General features: G+C 35.1%; 1 protein-coding gene across 2 annotated transcripts; it reads right to left on the bottom strand.

Moving 5' to 3' along the window:
• Positions 1 to 952: 952 nt before the first annotated feature.
• On the bottom strand, positions 953 to 17566 carry LOC116731669 (toll-like receptor 13). 2 transcript variants are annotated; one of them, XM_032581484.1, is made up of 4 exons: positions 17474 to 17566; positions 14006 to 16562; positions 12667 to 12784; positions 953 to 1688 (listed from the first exon to the last, which is right to left on the bottom strand). In XM_032581484.1, exons 2-4 carry the CDS (start codon positions 16512 to 16514, stop codon positions 1463 to 1465), a joined length of 2853 nt encoding a protein of 950 aa, XP_032437375.1. In that variant the 5' UTR covers positions 16515 to 16562; positions 17474 to 17566; the 3' UTR covers positions 953 to 1462. The 2 variants fall into 2 exon arrangements, with proteins under 2 accessions (XP_032437375.1, XP_032437374.1); XM_032581483.1 differs by lacking the exon at positions 953 to 1688 and adding an exon at positions 11757 to 12426.
• Between the last annotated feature and the right edge of the window lie 671 nt (positions 17567 to 18237).

Raw genomic sequence — 18237 nt, 5'->3', positions numbered from 1 at the left:
CACTGCATTTTCTATGAAAAATTTGGAAAATGTCTGGTTTGACTGATGCTAGCTCCGACCTGCAGGTGGCAGTACTTCATACCGCTTCTCCATGAGTGTAAATATTGCAAAGTTTAACCACAAATTAGCTAAATAAATAAACCTTTTATTAGTTGTGACAAGTGTGACAGTCTGGGCTTCTTCCATGACTTTAAATTTCTAAAGTTTGGAAAATGTTTATCTCCTTACACTGTAAATAAAACAGAAGGGTCACATTTTGTTTCACACATATTGTTGTGTAACAGAGTTAATTTTCTCTTCTTTTCTCAGCGATCAGGATTTCTCTTAGAAATCTGTCAGGACTGTCAGAAAAGTGTTTTGAATTTAAAACATTAAAATGCAAATCCTGTGAACTTCATTGTTTTCCCTGCGGTTTTCTGTTTATTGTATTTGTTCCTCTTCACATGAATGAGGTAAAAATTCAAACTTCCTACCTATCGGGTTTGTATAAAATGTAATAAAGATGAAATGCACATATTTACCCATCTTAGTCCAAAATAAACTTTACACAAAAGGAGACATCTGGAGCTTTGAAAATGGGTGATTTGTTGTCTTACAACGTTTTGGGGACAAACCTCCCTATTTTGACATCCCACATCAGATAATATATAAAAAGCTATAAAACAATTAAAAATATTTGATTGTGGCCTTTAAAATGAAAGTAACAGGCAGACAGTAGAAATAATTCACATTCTCTATTTAATTTTCCTGAAAATGTGGAGCGAACTGTTCACATATTTACATTGCAGTAAATAAACCAGACACTAGAGGGCGCTGTTGAACCTTCAGGAACAAGTAAGAAAAGACAAATTAATAATATTTTCTATGCATTATAATTTTATTTAAATTTAACAGCATTCCTTTGAAAATGAATTTTGTTTAATAAAAATGACTTTTTACAGAAGCGTACTTTATTGTCTGTGGTTTATGTGAATTACTTCATAAATATCCGTGACCCAAATCATTTATTAAAATGTACTAAAGGCTGTTTATCTAGAGACAGACAATAATCTGTCTACCTTTATTTCTACCTTACACAATCAAAATTACCTTTATTGAAAAACACATAATTTCTGAAACTTAATGTAAGTAAAACATTAACATACTGACAAAGCTCTTAACTAAAAGGTATTGTGATAAAGAAAAATGATTCTTATAATTAACTGATAGATCCGGACTAAGTATTCTGTGTTAAATTAATGATAGTCTGAAGATTCTTGATCAGAAAGACAAAGTAGATTTAAGTAAAACTTTTGCCATTTCCCAGTTGGAGTTTAGATTAAATCAGAAAGTTTTTTTTACTTGAATATTAATTTTAACTTGTGGCTTTTTCATACAAAGCCTCCCCAAGCAAAGTGACTTTCCTCTTTTCTTGATTTTATGCTGCAAACTTTCACAATAAACTTCCATTTTGCTGCTTCTTTCAGTGTCCTGCCAGTACCGGTTCAGCGACAGCGCCCCCTGCCTGCAGGGCTCTCTGGACGTTCTGCCAGAAAACTCCCGGATGTTGTGCAGCCTGAGGCCAGCTCAGGTAGGTACGTTTTTTCACCAGCTTCCTCATGCGGTAAAATGGAGACAGGTGATGAGCAGGAATCTCCTCCAGAAAGAGCAGAATCAGAACATCCTTCTTCTCATCAAACAGGCGAAAGCTGCAAGAAATCAGACAAAAGAAAAACTGAAGACAATTAAGTTATTCACTCAACGGAGAACTTGATTCAGCTTTTATGCTTTCTTATAATGTAAGACCTGCAAACAAAATACATGCTACAGATATTTTAAAGTTCGCCTCGTTCTTTTTGTAAACAAAAACTTTGCTCAGAAGTCATAACATGGCAACCGTTCCAGAAACATGACCCAAAATGCAATGCTTATTTTTTTCTCTACCTGTCTGAATAATATCTAGACACTTATCCTCACCTGGCCATTTGAAACTCGTTTGAGCACCACTCGCTCTGCAGGTAGCTGCGGCTGATCACACAGATGGTTTTCCTGCTGCCGTAAATGGCGTCAGTGATGTTCTCTATGATGGGTTTACCTGCGGACACGAAACTGCAGTAAACCGGCCGTCTTTTGAAGAGACACTCACCTAAAAAGGGCTGTTTGTTTAAATATTAATTTAAATATTAATTTAAAATGTTTTCAAGCTACCCAACTGTAAGAAAAATGTCAGTTTTATTTTAAATTAAAGCATTTTTTAAATGAAAATTTACTTATTTGTTAAAACTGTCATTGTGTGGTGAGAGTATAACATGAGACAGATAACAAATGTTTTTTGTTTTCATATAGTGGAGTACAATGGGCTTTAAAAAGAGCTATCTTTACATAGAATGAACACATACTAAATTTTCTGACAGCATATTAGCTTGTGCATAAATCATACAATACTATCTATATATTTTTATTATTATTTTAATTTTTTTATTGTTGTGTGCTATGCTGGGGCAAACAAATTTCCCCCTTTTGAGGATCAATAAAGTATTATCTTGTCTGAACTTATTTTATGTTAGCAGTGCATATACAAGGGTGATTGACAGCACTGAGACCCTCCTCCTGGCTCTGATTGGTTGTTCTGACCAAGCTTTGTATTTGAGTAGTTAGCACAGATTTTTTTCAGATTATTTATCTTATGTTATAGTATCATACACACTCCAGGTTTAAATCTTCTGCATTACATCTCGGAGGTTTGTAACACAAACTGAAGAAGAGCTGATTTTACCTGGTTGGAAGTCTCTGTGGTGCAGACAGAGTCTCCATCCCTGCTGTCCCTCCAACACTGGAAGCATCTCTCTGTAAACCCAGCCCTCATCACGGACGTTATAGGACACAAAGGCATCAAACTGATGACCATCATTCTTCTTCTTCCTTTTGCTGTCGTAGAGAAAGGCCAGGAAGAGGTAGAATGCATAGACTAGATGCTGCCGTAGGAAGTGGTAAATCAAGGATGTAAAGAGAACAAGAACTACTAAACAAGTGGTGGAAATGAAGCAGAGAAAGCTGGCGTCGTTAAAGCAGGACTGTGTGTGGAAATCTAGTAGTAAGTTTCCTTCTTTGCTGACAGGAAAGGAACATTCATATCGATGAGCATCTACTATCTGTGTCTGCTTGTTGGTCTTCACCCACTGGATGAAACCTGCATTTGAGCATTCACAGGTGAACAGGTTGTAGCTCAGGTCTAAGTAGGTTAGAGACGGGAGAGCTTCCCAAACAGCTTCATTGATCATAATAATTTTATTGTCTGTCAGTTTCAGATATTTGAGTGCAGAAAGGTTGGCCTGCAGCAAAAAGTCCATAGATCTCAGCATCGAGTTGGTAAGATCGAGTCTCTGCAGGTTTGGGATTGGTCGAAACAGTTCAGGTTTCAGATCGGACATGTTAGTGTTTGTTAATGTCAGGCTGCTGAGATGGGGGTTGAACTGAAATGTATCTACATCTGGAGCTTCCTCAAACACATCCACAGCTTCGAAAGCTTCCAGATGTCCCATAGCTTGAAGCATTTCCTTTAGGTTAAGATGAAAGGTGGGGTCTGTGCAGCCGATCACTGTGAGAGATTTTAACAATTTTAAATCACTTAAGCCACCATGTTTGTTTTGATAAAGATTTTTAAAAGTAAAGCCTTTTCCAAAGTAAACGATAAGATTTTCCAAGCGCTGCAATCCTTGAAGTTCAAGTTTGTACCCATTTGAAAATGAGACATTTAGGTCCACTAGGTTCCTCAATTCAGGAAATGTTTCATTTTCCATCAACATTATATTATCACTTGCCATCTTTAAATGTTTTAGGGACTGTAAACCCCCAAAAGTATTTGAAGATAATATATTTATATCGTTTTCACTCATGTCCAAGAACTCAAGCTTATGCAGAGCGACTTTAAATGTGTCTCCAAATGCTCTCAGCTTATTGTAACCCAGATCTAAATGCTTTAGATCAGTAAGATGCTCTAAAACGCATCTCTCCAGACTTGGAATCTGGTTTGTGTTCAGATTAAGCTCCACGAGACGGGTTGTGTTCTCAAAATCCTCACAGTCCAACTTTGAGATAAAATTGTTATCCAAGTGCAAGATCTTAAGGAAGGCGAGGCTCCTAATGTCGTTTGAAACTCTAGTGAGCTTGTTGTCACTCATATTTAGGACCTGCAGCATTTTCATTGATTGTATTGAGCCATTCGTCAGTTCATTTAAATTAGTTTCCTGGAGGTAAAGCTCTGCGAGCTGAGAGCAAGGTGCAAGTTTCAAAGTCTTGTTGTTCATATTGTTGTAGAAGAAATCCAGCCTCCTCAGTGATTGAATTTTGCAGACAGCAGATAACAGTCCTCTCTTTATCCAACTGACCAACATATTTACTTTCAAATGTCTCAGTGAGATGAGATTCTGCATGACGTTTTGCACTCCTTTAAAGGAAAGTGCATTCTCATCAACATAAAACTGCGTTATGTTCTCTAGTAACGTTTTGTCTGATATGTCCCATTTTAGTTTGGTTACTTGTAAACATGTTGAAAGTTCTACCACCTGAAGGTAAGGGAAGATAGGTGTTGTGATGCTGAACTTTCTCAGGAAGCCACCAGAAATAAACAGCTGCTGTAAACTTGAGGATTTGTTCAGCAGGAAGTTTTTGCTCTCAAAGGACGACAGTTTGTTACATCTAAGGCTGAGCGTCTGTATCTGTGGTAGCTGAAAGATGGGCTGAATGTCGGCAGTGTTTTTTAACGTATTATAATCCAAGTTCAAAACTTTTAAGCTTATCAGGAACCTAAAGGCAGCGCCATGAATGAAACAAATACCACTATGGCTTAAATCAAGCGTGGTGAGATTAGACAGACCCTGGAACATGTTTGCAGTCAGGGCGCAGAGGTGATTGTTTCTCATCATAAGTGTTTCCAATGAAACCAAATCATTGAAACATCCATCATCCACAGAAGTGATGCCACTTTTTCTCAGCCCCAAGTATCTCAGCCTAGACATGCCACTGAAATCATCTTTAATTGTCTGAATGTTGTTGCCCCTGAGCTCAATAGAAACAGCCTCTTTGGGAATGTCGTCAGGGATGGAAACAAGGTCCCTGTTTGCACAGTCCACAGAAACACCAGCGGACGGGTTGTCCTCATAAAGTATTGAACATTTTTTCAGTGAATAAGTCAGACATGGATTAATATGAAGAAAGAGACAGAAAAGTCTCAGGATGAAATTTGAAAGCAAAGCCATGCTTGTTCAGTTGATGAGTTTGTTATGGAGATCATCTGTGAAGCACAATAAGCAATACATTTGGTTCTCTTTCACAGTGCACTGAGTAAAGCGAACCAAAGTAATTGAAAAATCTGCTCCCCTCCTTGCCTGTGGTGGCGCTGCTCCACAAGACACTGAAGGAAACAACATGCAAACCTGTGTAGAAGACACTGAACGCAACTTCCTCTTTTACAAAATGTAAACAACAACAGAATAGCGTCAGATTTTAGAGGTTGTAGGATTTATATTTTATCTTTGGTAAAAGACCAACAGTCATTTCTCCCTCTATGTTTGATTTGGTTGTATTTACCCATAATGCCCTGCGCTACAGTCTGCTTCCTGCTTTTGGAGCGGTCTCAGACCCTTTGCCTTTGAGATTTAGATTTTTAGGCGGGCCAGAGTTTGTTTGTTTTTTGTCCGCATCAAAGTTTGATTGCGCAATCTAACAAACTAGACTTTCTCTTTTTTTCCTTTTTTAAAAGCCATTTTATCACATTTTTATAATGTATTTATTTATTAATGCCAACAAAATGGTAAAAAAACAAAACAAAAATAATAATCCTGACAATACAAACAATAGGATTTTTTTCAAAAGACATCATTAATTGGATTTCATCATGAGAACCATTTGTCAAAATGAAATTTATCATGATAAATTTGCCTAAGAACTGGACTTTATAGGCAAAGAACTAAACTTTAATAGAAGCGGATTAAACAGGGCTGATGTGAAAGACTGGAATTAACCTAGAGAAATTTTATTTAACTTTAAATTTAGAAATGTGAATATGTTTTCCTGTTTTTTAACATTGTGAAGCTTGTATAGTATAATCATTTACAGAAGTTAGCAAAGCCTGAAGGTTAAAAAAAATGTTTATCAAATTTTATGGGCAATTTTATGACTTTAATAGGCATGTTTAAACATTTTATGACACATATGTCCAAAAATAAATATCTGATGATCTCATTGTCGAAGAGTTTTCCTACTAACAGTAAATATTTTTCATTGTTCAGAGTACATAATGATACAATGATCCTGCACATATCTAAACGGCAAACTTGAATTTCATTAAAAGATAAACGTTTTATTTTCATGAAAAAATTGAAAGTTAAACTTTTTTCATATTTATCAGTTAGTCAGAGATTAATAAATGTAGTTGATACTCACTGATTGTCCTCAGATGTTCATGTTCAATCTCTAGACCTAAAATAGAGAAATGAGGACTGAAAGGGCTGTTCAATATCTCACTTGAGACTTCCTTAAATTAAAAAAGAAAACACAGGCATGTGATACATTTTGGCTTCATTAAAATGCTTTAAACACTGAAGGTGTCCAAATAGCATCAAGCCATGTTGTTATATTTAATTGAAATGATTTGTCATTAAGAATTAAATATAGATTTAAATATAGATGATTTTACAAATAATGCAGATTTCTTTTAAAATTATAATATTTGGAAGGATTTGTCATGATGTACATTATTAGAGGTCAAACTACAGATATTTAAAATGTCTTCAGGATAAGTTGAGGTGAGGTTGTTAATTTCCTTTAGTGGTAACATGCACAAAACGATCCCCATCTGGATTTTGACCTTTTCCTTATTGTGTGTCAATTTAGTTCCTTCTTTCAGATGCACTCTTGTCCTTTCACAAAAAAGTTTACTGAAGTGAAAGAGGAGTGTGGCAATATAACAGAGTAAAAATAGAGTAAAAAGTGTGGCCAGAGGAGGTAAACCTGTGGTACTGCTGTGAGGAAGTAATATAATCAAGCACAAAAATTGGACAAAAGATATGTTGGAAGCTTTTAATCATTAAAACATAATTTCTGTGTTTTTAATTGCATGGATTTAATTATTCACACATTAAATTAAATAATAAATCCAAGTCAATTTATTAAGTTGGTATATTAAAGAAATGTAAATAAAGTCAGTTTGACACACTTAATTCAATTATATTAACTTTTTTTTTTAACGTTGGCACTCCATCTCTTTTTCATGGTGGGGAAGTGTGCTAGGAGTGAGAAAGACCAGGGATTGGCGGAGTACTCCAAAATTGTACCCAAGTAAGAGCGGCACTACTTCAACATATTTTTTAGTCGAGTAAAAGTAAAAAGTTGCCATCCAAAAAAATTCACGAGTAAAAGTAAAATATTTGGTAAAAAGTCTACTGAAGAACTGAGTATCTGATCAAATTGTCAATCATTTAATATTTTAAAATTACATACTCTACATAAGGAGCAAAAATATAAAGTTAAGTGGAATTTTTTTGTATTTAAAGACGTAAATGACAATAATTCATATAAGTAACAAAAAATAACGCAAAAGAAAAATTTTCCAAATCAATTTCTTTCAAAAACAAAAAAGACTTTTGAAACTTGTGCAAAAACTGCAGGTATCTCTGGATCTGGTGAATATTTGGTTAAAATATGTTTCAGTGGGAAGGGAATCCAGCTATGTTGATGTGGAGGGTGTGTGGATCTGCCGTTTTCCTCATCGAGCGAAAGCATTTTGCTGTGACGTGCACAATGTTGGAGGCATCGCGTGACTCAAACACCTTGATCTCATCCTAAAAAGATGACATGAACTTCTTAGTTCCTCTGTCCATTGTAGTAGCTGATATAGTGTGAAAATCCGGTAGAAATGATGCACTAATCGAGTCAGAAATACACTGCAGAGAATCAGTCGAAGTGGAAGACGCCATGTTTACATAGAAACAACTTGGGAGGCTTTGTTTGTGAGACTTGCGGCCACTTGGGATTTTGTAGGTCGGTTGTGGGCGGAGCTTGGTAAAGTCCATTGTGTGGAAAGCTACAGATTCATCCAAATGAAAGCACTATTTTCAGGTAATATGTTTAAAGATAAAGAACAGGCATATAGAAATAGATTGTGTTTTAAAAGGTAATTATAAGGAGAATAGAAATTTATTTTAAACATATAAACATAATATTTTATTTATGTATAACAGAAATGTGAATTGAAATATATTTTTGAATACAAATTTGAAATTAAAGACACAATGAAGCAAGGCAGCATCAACCCAGAACATGCTGCTTCCCGTTTCATCATTTCTCCTGGACCTGTTTGGCATGGATCAAATTTATTCTGTGGGAAAAAAAACTTATGCAAACTTTGAAACATGGAGATGACAGTATTGGTTTTTATTTTGGGGATAATCTTTGCTGCTGCAGGACCTAGCTAGCTCACCATCATAGAATCCACGATGTTTATCAAAAGGTTATTGAGGAACATGTTGGATAAAAAAAATAAAATCTAAAGAAGAACTGGATGGTGCAACATGATAATGGAATTTATCTAACCACCAAAATAAAGACCTGGTTCCGGTTCTCAGTTACAGAACTCAGCGAGCACTAGAGAAATACATGAAAAAGAGAGTGGTTTTATAAAAAGAAAAGGAATGAGACCGTGGCTAACGGAGGTTAAAGCATGAGCATTTCAGGAACACCAGTGAAGCGAAACTAAATCTTTAAAAAAAGAAAAGAAAAAAAGGCAAGGTACAGTCAACTTAACTAAAATCATAGACCATAACAAAATAATTAGTAATAAAATTTTATGATAAGTTAAAGCCTCTACATCAAAGCGACTGATAAAAAGTAAAGAATCGATGAATGTAAAATAAGTGACTAAATCAATACCTAAAGAACCAAAAGAGTGAAGTAAAAAAAACAAACAAACAAAAAACATATTTAAAACGTTATTACATATTGTTTACTATTTTAGTTTATTTTATCTTCTCACAATAAATGAAGTAACCGTAGCCTGATAATTTAATATTTTTCTTGGGTCTGTAGGCCAATATTTCATTTTCAGTATTTTCAATTTACTTTTTAGCAGCAGATTCAGATTATTTGTTTTTATTTTTCTCTTCCAAACCAGTAAAAAGAAACCAGTCCATTTTGCTGTTGCTGTTTTTACTGTTTCCAAACATGTATAAAACTGTGATGCTAAGACTCACTTGTACCACCAACAATGATTTAGAAGTGGTGTTACGTACTTTATTATAATGTGTAATTAATAATTACTTGAGCTTAATTGTTTGCCTTAAAATTAAGCTAATAAAATGGCAACTGGTAAAGCACTTTTAAATCTGTCAAGTGCAAAATGTTTACATTGAAACAATAAATAAAATGAGTAAAAAGTGACATTTGACAGATATAAACTTCATGTTTGGTTCTGCTTTCTCTGCTCCACTCAGCTGTGTCACCCAGCTGTGGCAGGAAGCAAACAAGAGGAACAATAAGGCCCCTGTTCCTAAAACGGTGAGAACCAGTGCATCATTCTCAAGGGAAATAACTGGTGTTTTTCCATTTATGCATATTTGGAGAACAGAAAATAGCTATTTAACGAGGGAGTAATAATAACAACAGATATCACTGTTTTCATTATATTCATAACATAGTTATAATCTTGAAGACCTTCAGTACTAGACCTTTCCATTCAGCAACCTGTTTTGCATAAATGAAGCACCATTTATGCAAAATATAAATTATTTATGCTTTGCATTTACAAAACATAAACATGCATGTTTTGTGAGAGCATTTATTTATTTTTCTCAAGATTATTTATTGTGACTCAACATTAAGATTAATCAACACCTTTTCTGACCTCATTTTTATTCTTGGTACTGTGAGCTGCTGAAAATGGACAATGAGTTAAAACATTTTTTAAAGTTACTTTTAGTTCACAATTATTTACATTTTGTTGTGAATGTATTATTCGTATATACTGCTTTGTTTATGTGATATTTGTGTTTTATGTTTTTAATGTTCTTTAAAATTTCAGTTAACATTTAAGTACCGTATTTTCCGCACTATAAGGCGCACCACATTATAAGGCGCACCTTCAATGAATTCCAAAGCGGTAGTCGAGTCATAGATATCAGCTCATGAAGTTAACCCCTTTGGACAAACTATGTTTTTTGAGACCGGTGCATGTCCGGTTTAGGCTCATGATATGGGCTTTTGTCAATGGTCTTTAAATAGTGCTTGTTGTCATCTTAAAGGAAAGCATGAAATGAGAAGTAGGCAGGTTGTGTTAAAAAATGTCTCGCTAGCTTAACTGACTTCCAGCAATCCTCCAGAGAACCAATAGTCCTTCAAATGCCAACATTAAAGCTTTATGTTTTTGGTTGTACACCAATGTGTTAGCCTTTAAAACCTATAAGAAAAAATTCAATTTTTAGATGAGGGAGCCAGAATATGTTGAGATCTCTGTGAAGAGTCCTTATGTCACTCGCTTGTAAACAACTTGAAAAGTTGCTAGGAAAAATGCTAGAAATGCAAAACTGGAAGAATAGAGGATCCTTGAATTCATCAGGACTGCGCCACTTGAAATATATAAGTGCTGCTTGAGAATAAAAAAAAGATCTTCAGCTCTGTGTGAAAGTTTCCACAGTCACTCCACAGACAACACTCGAGTGAGCAGGGAAAGGCTGATTTCAGATGCAGAAAAAGGCTGCACATGCTCTTTGTAGCACTCTCTCTTTAACATCAAAACATGGAAATTCACTTGCAATTTTTACATTTTTTATAGTTGGTTCAAGCTTTTAAATAACTGAAAAGAAACTAGATAAAATAATTTCCCAATTAGGTGGTAATTGATTTAATTTTTGTTTTTCCCAATTACAGTTATAAATAATAACTGCGTGTGCAGAAGAAGAACTTTGACATCACATAGCAGTGTTTATAAAAGCCATAATGGATGGCGCTGTTTATTCATCAATGGGAGCCAATGAGCCAGAAAGGCTACATACGCAACTTACATCCAACTTCTTCACAGCAGTCTGAACAGCCCGATTCAGATCTTTTCACTCAAAAAATCAGATCTGTGCCACTTCCACATGTATAACTAATTTGCATATGATGGTTTTCAAAGTGTCTGCAGTCTGAACGGTCATTTTAGTCGACTTTTATGTCATTAACGTGAGACATCGTCATAATTCTGTAACAGAAAAAGCCAGATGCGGTAAAACTGGACATAACCAGTGAATAAAAATTATGAACTCATGAGAGAAGTCTTATTGGTGAAATGCATCATCTCACAATCCCTCCACTCTGTGCTTTGACTACGCATCTAAACAGACTTCTCTACAGAAGTTCCAGTCAGTGCTCCACAAAAAGCCATTTCTATTATTTATGCTTTCTTTGTACCATCTTCTTTCATCTTGTGAGGATACTGCTGAATAAACTTTAAAATTGATCCATAAACAGTGAAGTCTATATTCCTGTTCCGCGTCTGCAGGTTGTACAGAAGTCTCACTGCGGTCGGGTTTAATTTGTAGTATGAATGATCACACAGGAAAAAAAAAAAAATTAAGTAATAAATCAGAATTGAGCATCAAAACCTGCTATGCACTAAAAAAACACAAAATCCTACCAAGTATTTTTGGTCTAGTTTCTGGTGCAAATAAATTATTACAAATAAAATAAGACAAAACTAACTTATAAATAACTTTTCAGCAAGATATATGAGCTGGTTTTAAGTCGATAATTTCTTAATATTGTTGAAAAAGTACTAGTTCCAGCAGATTATTTCACTTATAACATGGCAAAAATGTCTTGTTACAAGTAAAATGAGCTGCCAATAGAACTTGTACTTTTTCTGCACTCTTGACTTAAAACAAGCTGCTGTACCTTGCTGAAAAGTTAGTTGTAAGTTAATTTAATTTCAAGTGTACTAAGATATTTTCACTAATTAGACCAAAATTACTTGGTAAGGATTCGTGTTAAAACTGCAGTGAAACATTCAGATATACTGTAGGTCACATGTGGGAAAACAAAGCAGATTTGGGTCACTTTTCCCTGCTATTTGAATGTAGCCCATGTTGTAATTTTGTGCATCAATGGATGAGTATGGTAAAACTTTAATGTAAAACAAGTTTTGCATCTACAATGGTAATGTTTTTTCAATTCTGTGACTTTTCTCAGCGTCCTGTTGGTCCCGTCAGCATGTCTGAGTTTTCAGGAGCGTCTCCTGCCTGCAGAGCTCTCTGGACGTTCTGCCAGAAAACTCCCGGATGCTGTGCAGACCAGCTCAGGTAGGTGCGCTTCTTCAGCATCTTCCTCATACGGTAATATGGAGAAAGATGATGAGCGGAGATCTCCTCCAAAAACAGCAGAATCAGCACATCCTTCTTCTCGTCAAACAGACGAAAGCTGCAAAATAATAATAATTTTAAAAAACTAAGCTAAGAGTAGTCAAAAGCAAATAAAAAACTTTAAAAAATTTTTAACAGCATCAAACCATCATATTTGGTTGAGAATGAGTTTGATCCAAGAAACTAGTCAGATGAAAGAGCATAGTGACTATTTCAGTATCATTGATGAAGGATCAATAAAAGGTTTTCCATTAAAAAAAAAAAAAAAATCAACATAATAAAAAAAGTTCAGCCCCACCTGGCCATCTGGATCTCTCTGGAGCACCACTCGCTCTGCAGGTAGCTGCGGCTGATCACACAGATGGTTTTCCTGCTTCCATAGATGGCATCAGTGATGTTCTCTATGATGGGTTTACCTGTGAATACGATAGGTGTGTTTTATCAGTATCTTATTCTACAAACTTGAAAAGGGTTAAAATGAACTCCAACACATATTTTTTCCCAAAGCGTTTTATTCACTTTCCATGTTTATAGAGTGAACTCCCATTAGAGTTGCCTTGAGACCAGTTGTAATTGTCTCTGTTCTGTTATCTTATTTTGATATGTGTGCTTTTATTTTGACATGATAAAACCAGGAATAGTTTTTGTTTTGCTCCGCAGAGGAAGAATACAAACACTTGCTACTAATCCAGTTGTTTTTATGCTGGTATTCCTTGCTTTATAGTAAAGCTATTTGCATGCAACTCTCAAGACACTTTTGTCTAAACAACATGGGTATTGAAGATTTTGTTACCTTCAGTACTATATAATTCTAGAATTCTATAAACTAAGATATTTTATCTTAGTATAAAACATACTAAGATAATAATACGCCATAATACTTTGGTGAATTATGGCCATTGTAGATAGTAGAAAAAGGAATAAATTCCTGCCAGAAAACACCTTGGAAATCTTTGAGTTTCAAAAGTCAAAAATGTTTGACTTTTGAAATTTTGCAATTTACATTTTTCTAGAAAATTTTGGAGATTAATCTCAACACCTCTAGATTCTTTTAGCTCATTTTCAACTTTAAAAATTCAGAAATTTCCCAAGATTTTCTAGACAACTTCTGAGATTAATCTCAAAATTTTTAGATTTTTCTAGCAAATTTTCAATTTTTGAAATTCAGAAATTGTAAAGTTTTTTTTAAAGAAAAATTTTGAGATTAATCTCAACATTTCTAGATTCTTCTACCACATTTTCAACCTTAGAAATTCAGAAATTTCCCAAAATTTTCTAGGAAACTTCTGAGATTAATCATGACATTTCTATGTTGTTCTAGCACATTTTTGGCTTTTGAAATTCAGAAATTTCAGAGTTTTTAAAAAAAATTTTTTTTAGAAAATTTCTGAGATTAATTTAAAAAATTTCATATTTTTTCATTTCTTTTGTGGAAATTTACTAGTCTTTTTTTTCTCTACCTTCAATAGCCCTAATACCCTGTCGTGATTTTCTTTACTAATGTACCAGCCTGTGTTTATTTTGTGCACTTTAGTTCTATGGTGTTAATAAATATCAGTAAATGGAACTGGAGTCTTCCATCCAACCAGTTTCTCATACTATTGAGCATTCTTGTCATAAGACCATCCAGCGTTTACCTGGTTGGAAGTCTCTGTGGTGCAGGCAGAGTTTCCAGCCCTGTTTCTCCTCCAACATCGGAAGCATCTCTCTGTAAACCCAGCCCTCATCATGGACATTATAGGACACAAAGGCGTCAAACTGATAATCGTCTCCCTCTTTCCTTTTCCTGCTGTCGTAGAGAAAGGCTCGGAAGAGGTGGAAGGTGTAGCCTAGTTGCCACCTCAGGAAGTTATAGACAAAAGATGTAATTAGAGTTAGAACAACCAGACAAGAGCTGGAAACGAAGCAGAAGAAGCTGGAATCGTCCCAACAGGACAGGGTGTCATAGTCAAACAGCAAGCTTCCTCGTTTGTCCGCAGGAAAGAAGCAGATATACTGATGGGTGTTTGCCACTTGTGTTTGCTTTTGATTCTTTGCCCATAGGATAAAACCTGCGTTTGAACAGTCGCAGGTGAACGGGTTCTTGCTCAGGTCCAGGTACGTTAGGAAGGGGAGAGAGTGGAAGACTGTTTCGTTAATAACACTGATTTCATTCTCAGCCAGTTTCAGATATCTGAGAGCAGAAAGATTTGCCTGCACCATAAAATCCAAAGCCTTGATCTTACAGTTAGAGAGATCAAGAGCCTGCAGGTTTGGGATTTTTTGAAAGAGGTTTGGATCCAAATTGGACAAATCAGTCTTTAGAAATGTCACACTCTTGAGTTGTGGGTTGAACTGAAAAATGTCTGCAAATGGAGCATTTACATAGACATTTTCAGCTGTAAAATCCTCCAGATGTTTCATAGACTGGAGCAACGAAATGGGTACATTCAGAGGAAAATCTTGGTGATTGTGTGTGCAGATGACAGCGATGCTTTTCAAAGACTTTAACACAGTCTTTGAAAAAGCGCCGTAATTCATTAACTCATCAGTTCTTAACAAGGGAACCCTCTCTAGGTAGATTGTTAAATTTTCTAAGCGCTTTAATCCTCTGAAATCTGGTTCATACCTGTGTGTAAGTGACACAGTAAGGGCTTGGACGTTGTTTATTCCTTTAAATGTTGCAAGTTTCACTCTTTCAATAGACCTTGATGCCACATTTAAATGTTTTATAGATTGTAAACCTTGAAAAACACCCGTTTCTAAGTCCGTCACTTTGTTGTCACTTATATTCAAGACCTCAAGCCTATGAAGGGTTAACTTAAATACATTTTCAAGTTTTCGCAGGTTATTTTTGCTCAGATTTAAAATCTTCAGGTTTGTCAGGTTTCCAAACACGCACCTTTTCAGCTTGGTAATGTAGTTATTCTGCAGGTAAAGCTCTGTAAGGTGGGTGGTATTTACAAAATTGTCACAGCTCAGTTTGGTGATTTGATTAAGTTCGATATTTAGGATTTTAAGTGTGGGAAGGTTCCTTATGTCATACGGCACTTCTGACAGCTGATTGGCTCTCACACTCAACGTTTGTAGAATTGTCATCGACTTTATTGAACCTTTTGATAGTTCTTTTATGTGTGTTTCTCCGAGGTCAAGCGCTGTGAGCTGGGAGCAAAGTGCAAGCTTTAACGTCAAATTATTCAGATAGTTGTAAAATAAATCCAGTTTCCTCAACGTTGGTATTGTGCAAACTGTAGATAGAAGCTCCTTCTTAATGAATCTGTCCATGTTATTTAGTCTCAGGTGATTCAGTGAGTCAAGACTTCGCAGGACTTTTTGAAAACCTTTGAAGGAAAGACAAGGTTGACTGGTGTATAAATGTGTTATGTTCCTGAGTAAAGTTTTGTCAGGTATGTCCCAGTTTAGGAAGGTACAATTTCTAGACACAGCAAGATCTAACTTTGTGAGATTTGGAAATATTGGTGTTGAGATGCTGAAAGATTTCATGTTAGGTGAAGAAATAATTAGCTCTTCTAGATTTGAGGTGAAATTGTGAAGCAGGTGTTTGGTCTCGAAGGAGGAGAACAGATTGTGTGTAAGGTTAACCATCTGTATTTGCGGTAGCTGGAAGATCTGTTGAATGTCACTAACTTGTTGGATCTTATTGCGACCTAAATCCAGATTTTGTAGGTTTGTTAAGTCTTGGAAAGCGAAGGGCTGAATGAAGTTAATGTTGTTGTTACTCAGGTCTAGCACAGTAAGGTTGGACAGACCCTGAAATATGTTATTAGTCAGGGTGGTGAGGGTATTCTGGGTTAATTTAAGTGTTTTTAGAGTAACTAAATCCTTAAAAGAACCATCGTCCACATCAGAAATTTGATTGTCTCCCAGATCCAGAATTTTCAGCTTTGACAAATTGCAAAAATCATCTATGTTAATCTTCTTCAGCTGGTTGCTGTTGAGTTTTACGACAGCAGAATCTTTGGGAATGTCATTAGGAATAACCACAAGTTCCCTGGATGCACAGTCCAAAAAAACATCATCACAGGGAATCTTCTGATAGAGAATAGTGCAACTTTTCAGCAAAAAAGCCAACAAAGGGTTAATATAAAGCAGAAGAAAAAGAAGGTACAGAATCAGATGTGAATGGAAACTTCCTGCAGCCGTCATGGTTTTATGGTGATTGTGAGCCTGTTATTGCTTTTCATGAGTGGTATTCTGCAAAAGAAATAGATACACACACCAACAATAGTTAGTCAGGGTTTTTACATGGTTTAAAAAGTATTAGGAAAATCTATTTGAGGGATTCGCTTTGAGTTTAATTAATCTGATGTCTCTGAAAAAAATAAACAGATAAAACATTCATACTGAGGAAGGGGACAAATTTAGTCATGGTTGTCTAATATGGTGGATCACAACATATTTCGTCACTCTATAACCTACAAATTTATTATTTACTTAAATGGATAAATCAACTACAGAGAGAAAATTGGTACAAAACCAACAGTGAGGAAAATTATGAAAAAAAAGAACACTAATAGATGGAAAACAATCACAAAACTAGAAATGCAATGTTTTAGAAAAGGATTCCCAAATACAACTGGTCACACACAGACAGGCTCACCCCCTCTTTACATTTCTCTTTCAAGAGTTTTTGGTAGAGAGCAAAATTTATGTCTGCAGCAAAACAGCCCAGACCATAATACCACCTCCACCAAGTTTCTTTCTCAATGCGATGCTATTTTTTCACATCCAGATTGTAGCTGGACACACCGTCCGAAAGACGCCACTTTATAAAAGAAAACACAATATTTTCTTCATCAATATGTTATGTAAAAGGTCAAAGAAAGGACTTTGAAGCATAAATTTTGTTTTTTTGTATTTGTTCTTGTTGAATTATAACCCTGGTCTTAACCGACCTCCTCCTACAAATTAGAAACTTGTTTTCCTTCTTTGCTTAAAAAACAAGCATGTGTAGTTCATGATCTGACATTATTTTGCATATATATATAGATATATATCCATATACAGTATATATATCTATATATATACAGTACATACACACATATATCCCATATTGATGCGTAAACAAAAGAATGTATCGTTTGTTAAATATTAATTTCTCATACTTGCCGTCTATGATGAGCAGTTCTTGGTTCGGCTTTTGGGTCTGAACAGTGAACTGTGTTTCAGTTCTCTTTTTAAACCCCAAGAGAGACAAACTGTTAGGTTCATATTCACAGCTTTAAATACTCAGAGGACAAAAGGAAACACAGTTACACTACAACTTCCAGTAATTCAAAACCCCACTGACTGATGTACTGCCTGGAAACGGAGACCATTTTTATTCGATAAAATTACAAATATTCATTTTAGCTCTTTGGCTCTTTAAATAATTAGCATTTTTACTGTGCATGTTATATTAAACGTGATAATAACAGTAATCTGAAATCGGAGCTAGTAAATAATTGCAAAGGCAAATTTAAGCATCTTGAAAATGGGTGGAGTTTAAATATAATAAACATGCACAAAGGCACTCTTGTTTAATTGTAGCTATCGGTCCAGGGTGATAATTATGACTTCCTGACAGCATCACCATCTTAGAAACAAACTTGTGACAAGTCAATGCAATTTTATTTGTAGGGTGCGATTTGTAAAGTACTTTAAAAAGCAAAAGAAAAAAAGAAAAATACATATAAAAAGGTAACATTTAAGCATTCTATTTAAAGAAACTATAAAAGATCAATTTAAAACAAATTAAGAGATATTTGAAATATATTCAACATCTGTGGAAAGTTGTGGTTAACAGTAATGTTTTCATTCTGCCCAATAGATTTTTAGCTTTTCAGTTTTTGCATTTCTCAGGTTTTCAGGGAGTTTGTCGCAAAACTAA

The sequence above is a fragment of the Xiphophorus hellerii genome, chromosome 13, assembly GCF_003331165.1.
Source record: "Xiphophorus hellerii strain 12219 chromosome 13, Xiphophorus_hellerii-4.1, whole genome shotgun sequence".
NCBI lineage: Eukaryota > Metazoa > Chordata > Actinopteri > Cyprinodontiformes > Poeciliidae > Xiphophorus > Xiphophorus hellerii.
This window is presented reverse-complemented; position numbering and strand designations above follow the sequence as displayed.

Bases quoted from the DNA above. Each gene is read 5' to 3' on its own strand.
- LOC116731669 (XM_032581483.1), bottom strand. From the start codon at position 16,514: ATGACGGCTGCAGGAAGTTTCCATTCACATCTGATTCTGTACCTTCTT. The intron at 12,785-14,005 runs GTAAACGCTGGA...TCGTATTCACAG, and splicing joins CCACAGAGACTTCCAACCAG to GTAAACCCATCATAGAGAAC. The intron at 12,427-12,666 runs GTGGGGCTGAAC...ATTATTTTGCAG, and splicing joins AGAGAGATCCAGATGGCCAG to CTTTCGTCTGTTTGACGAGA.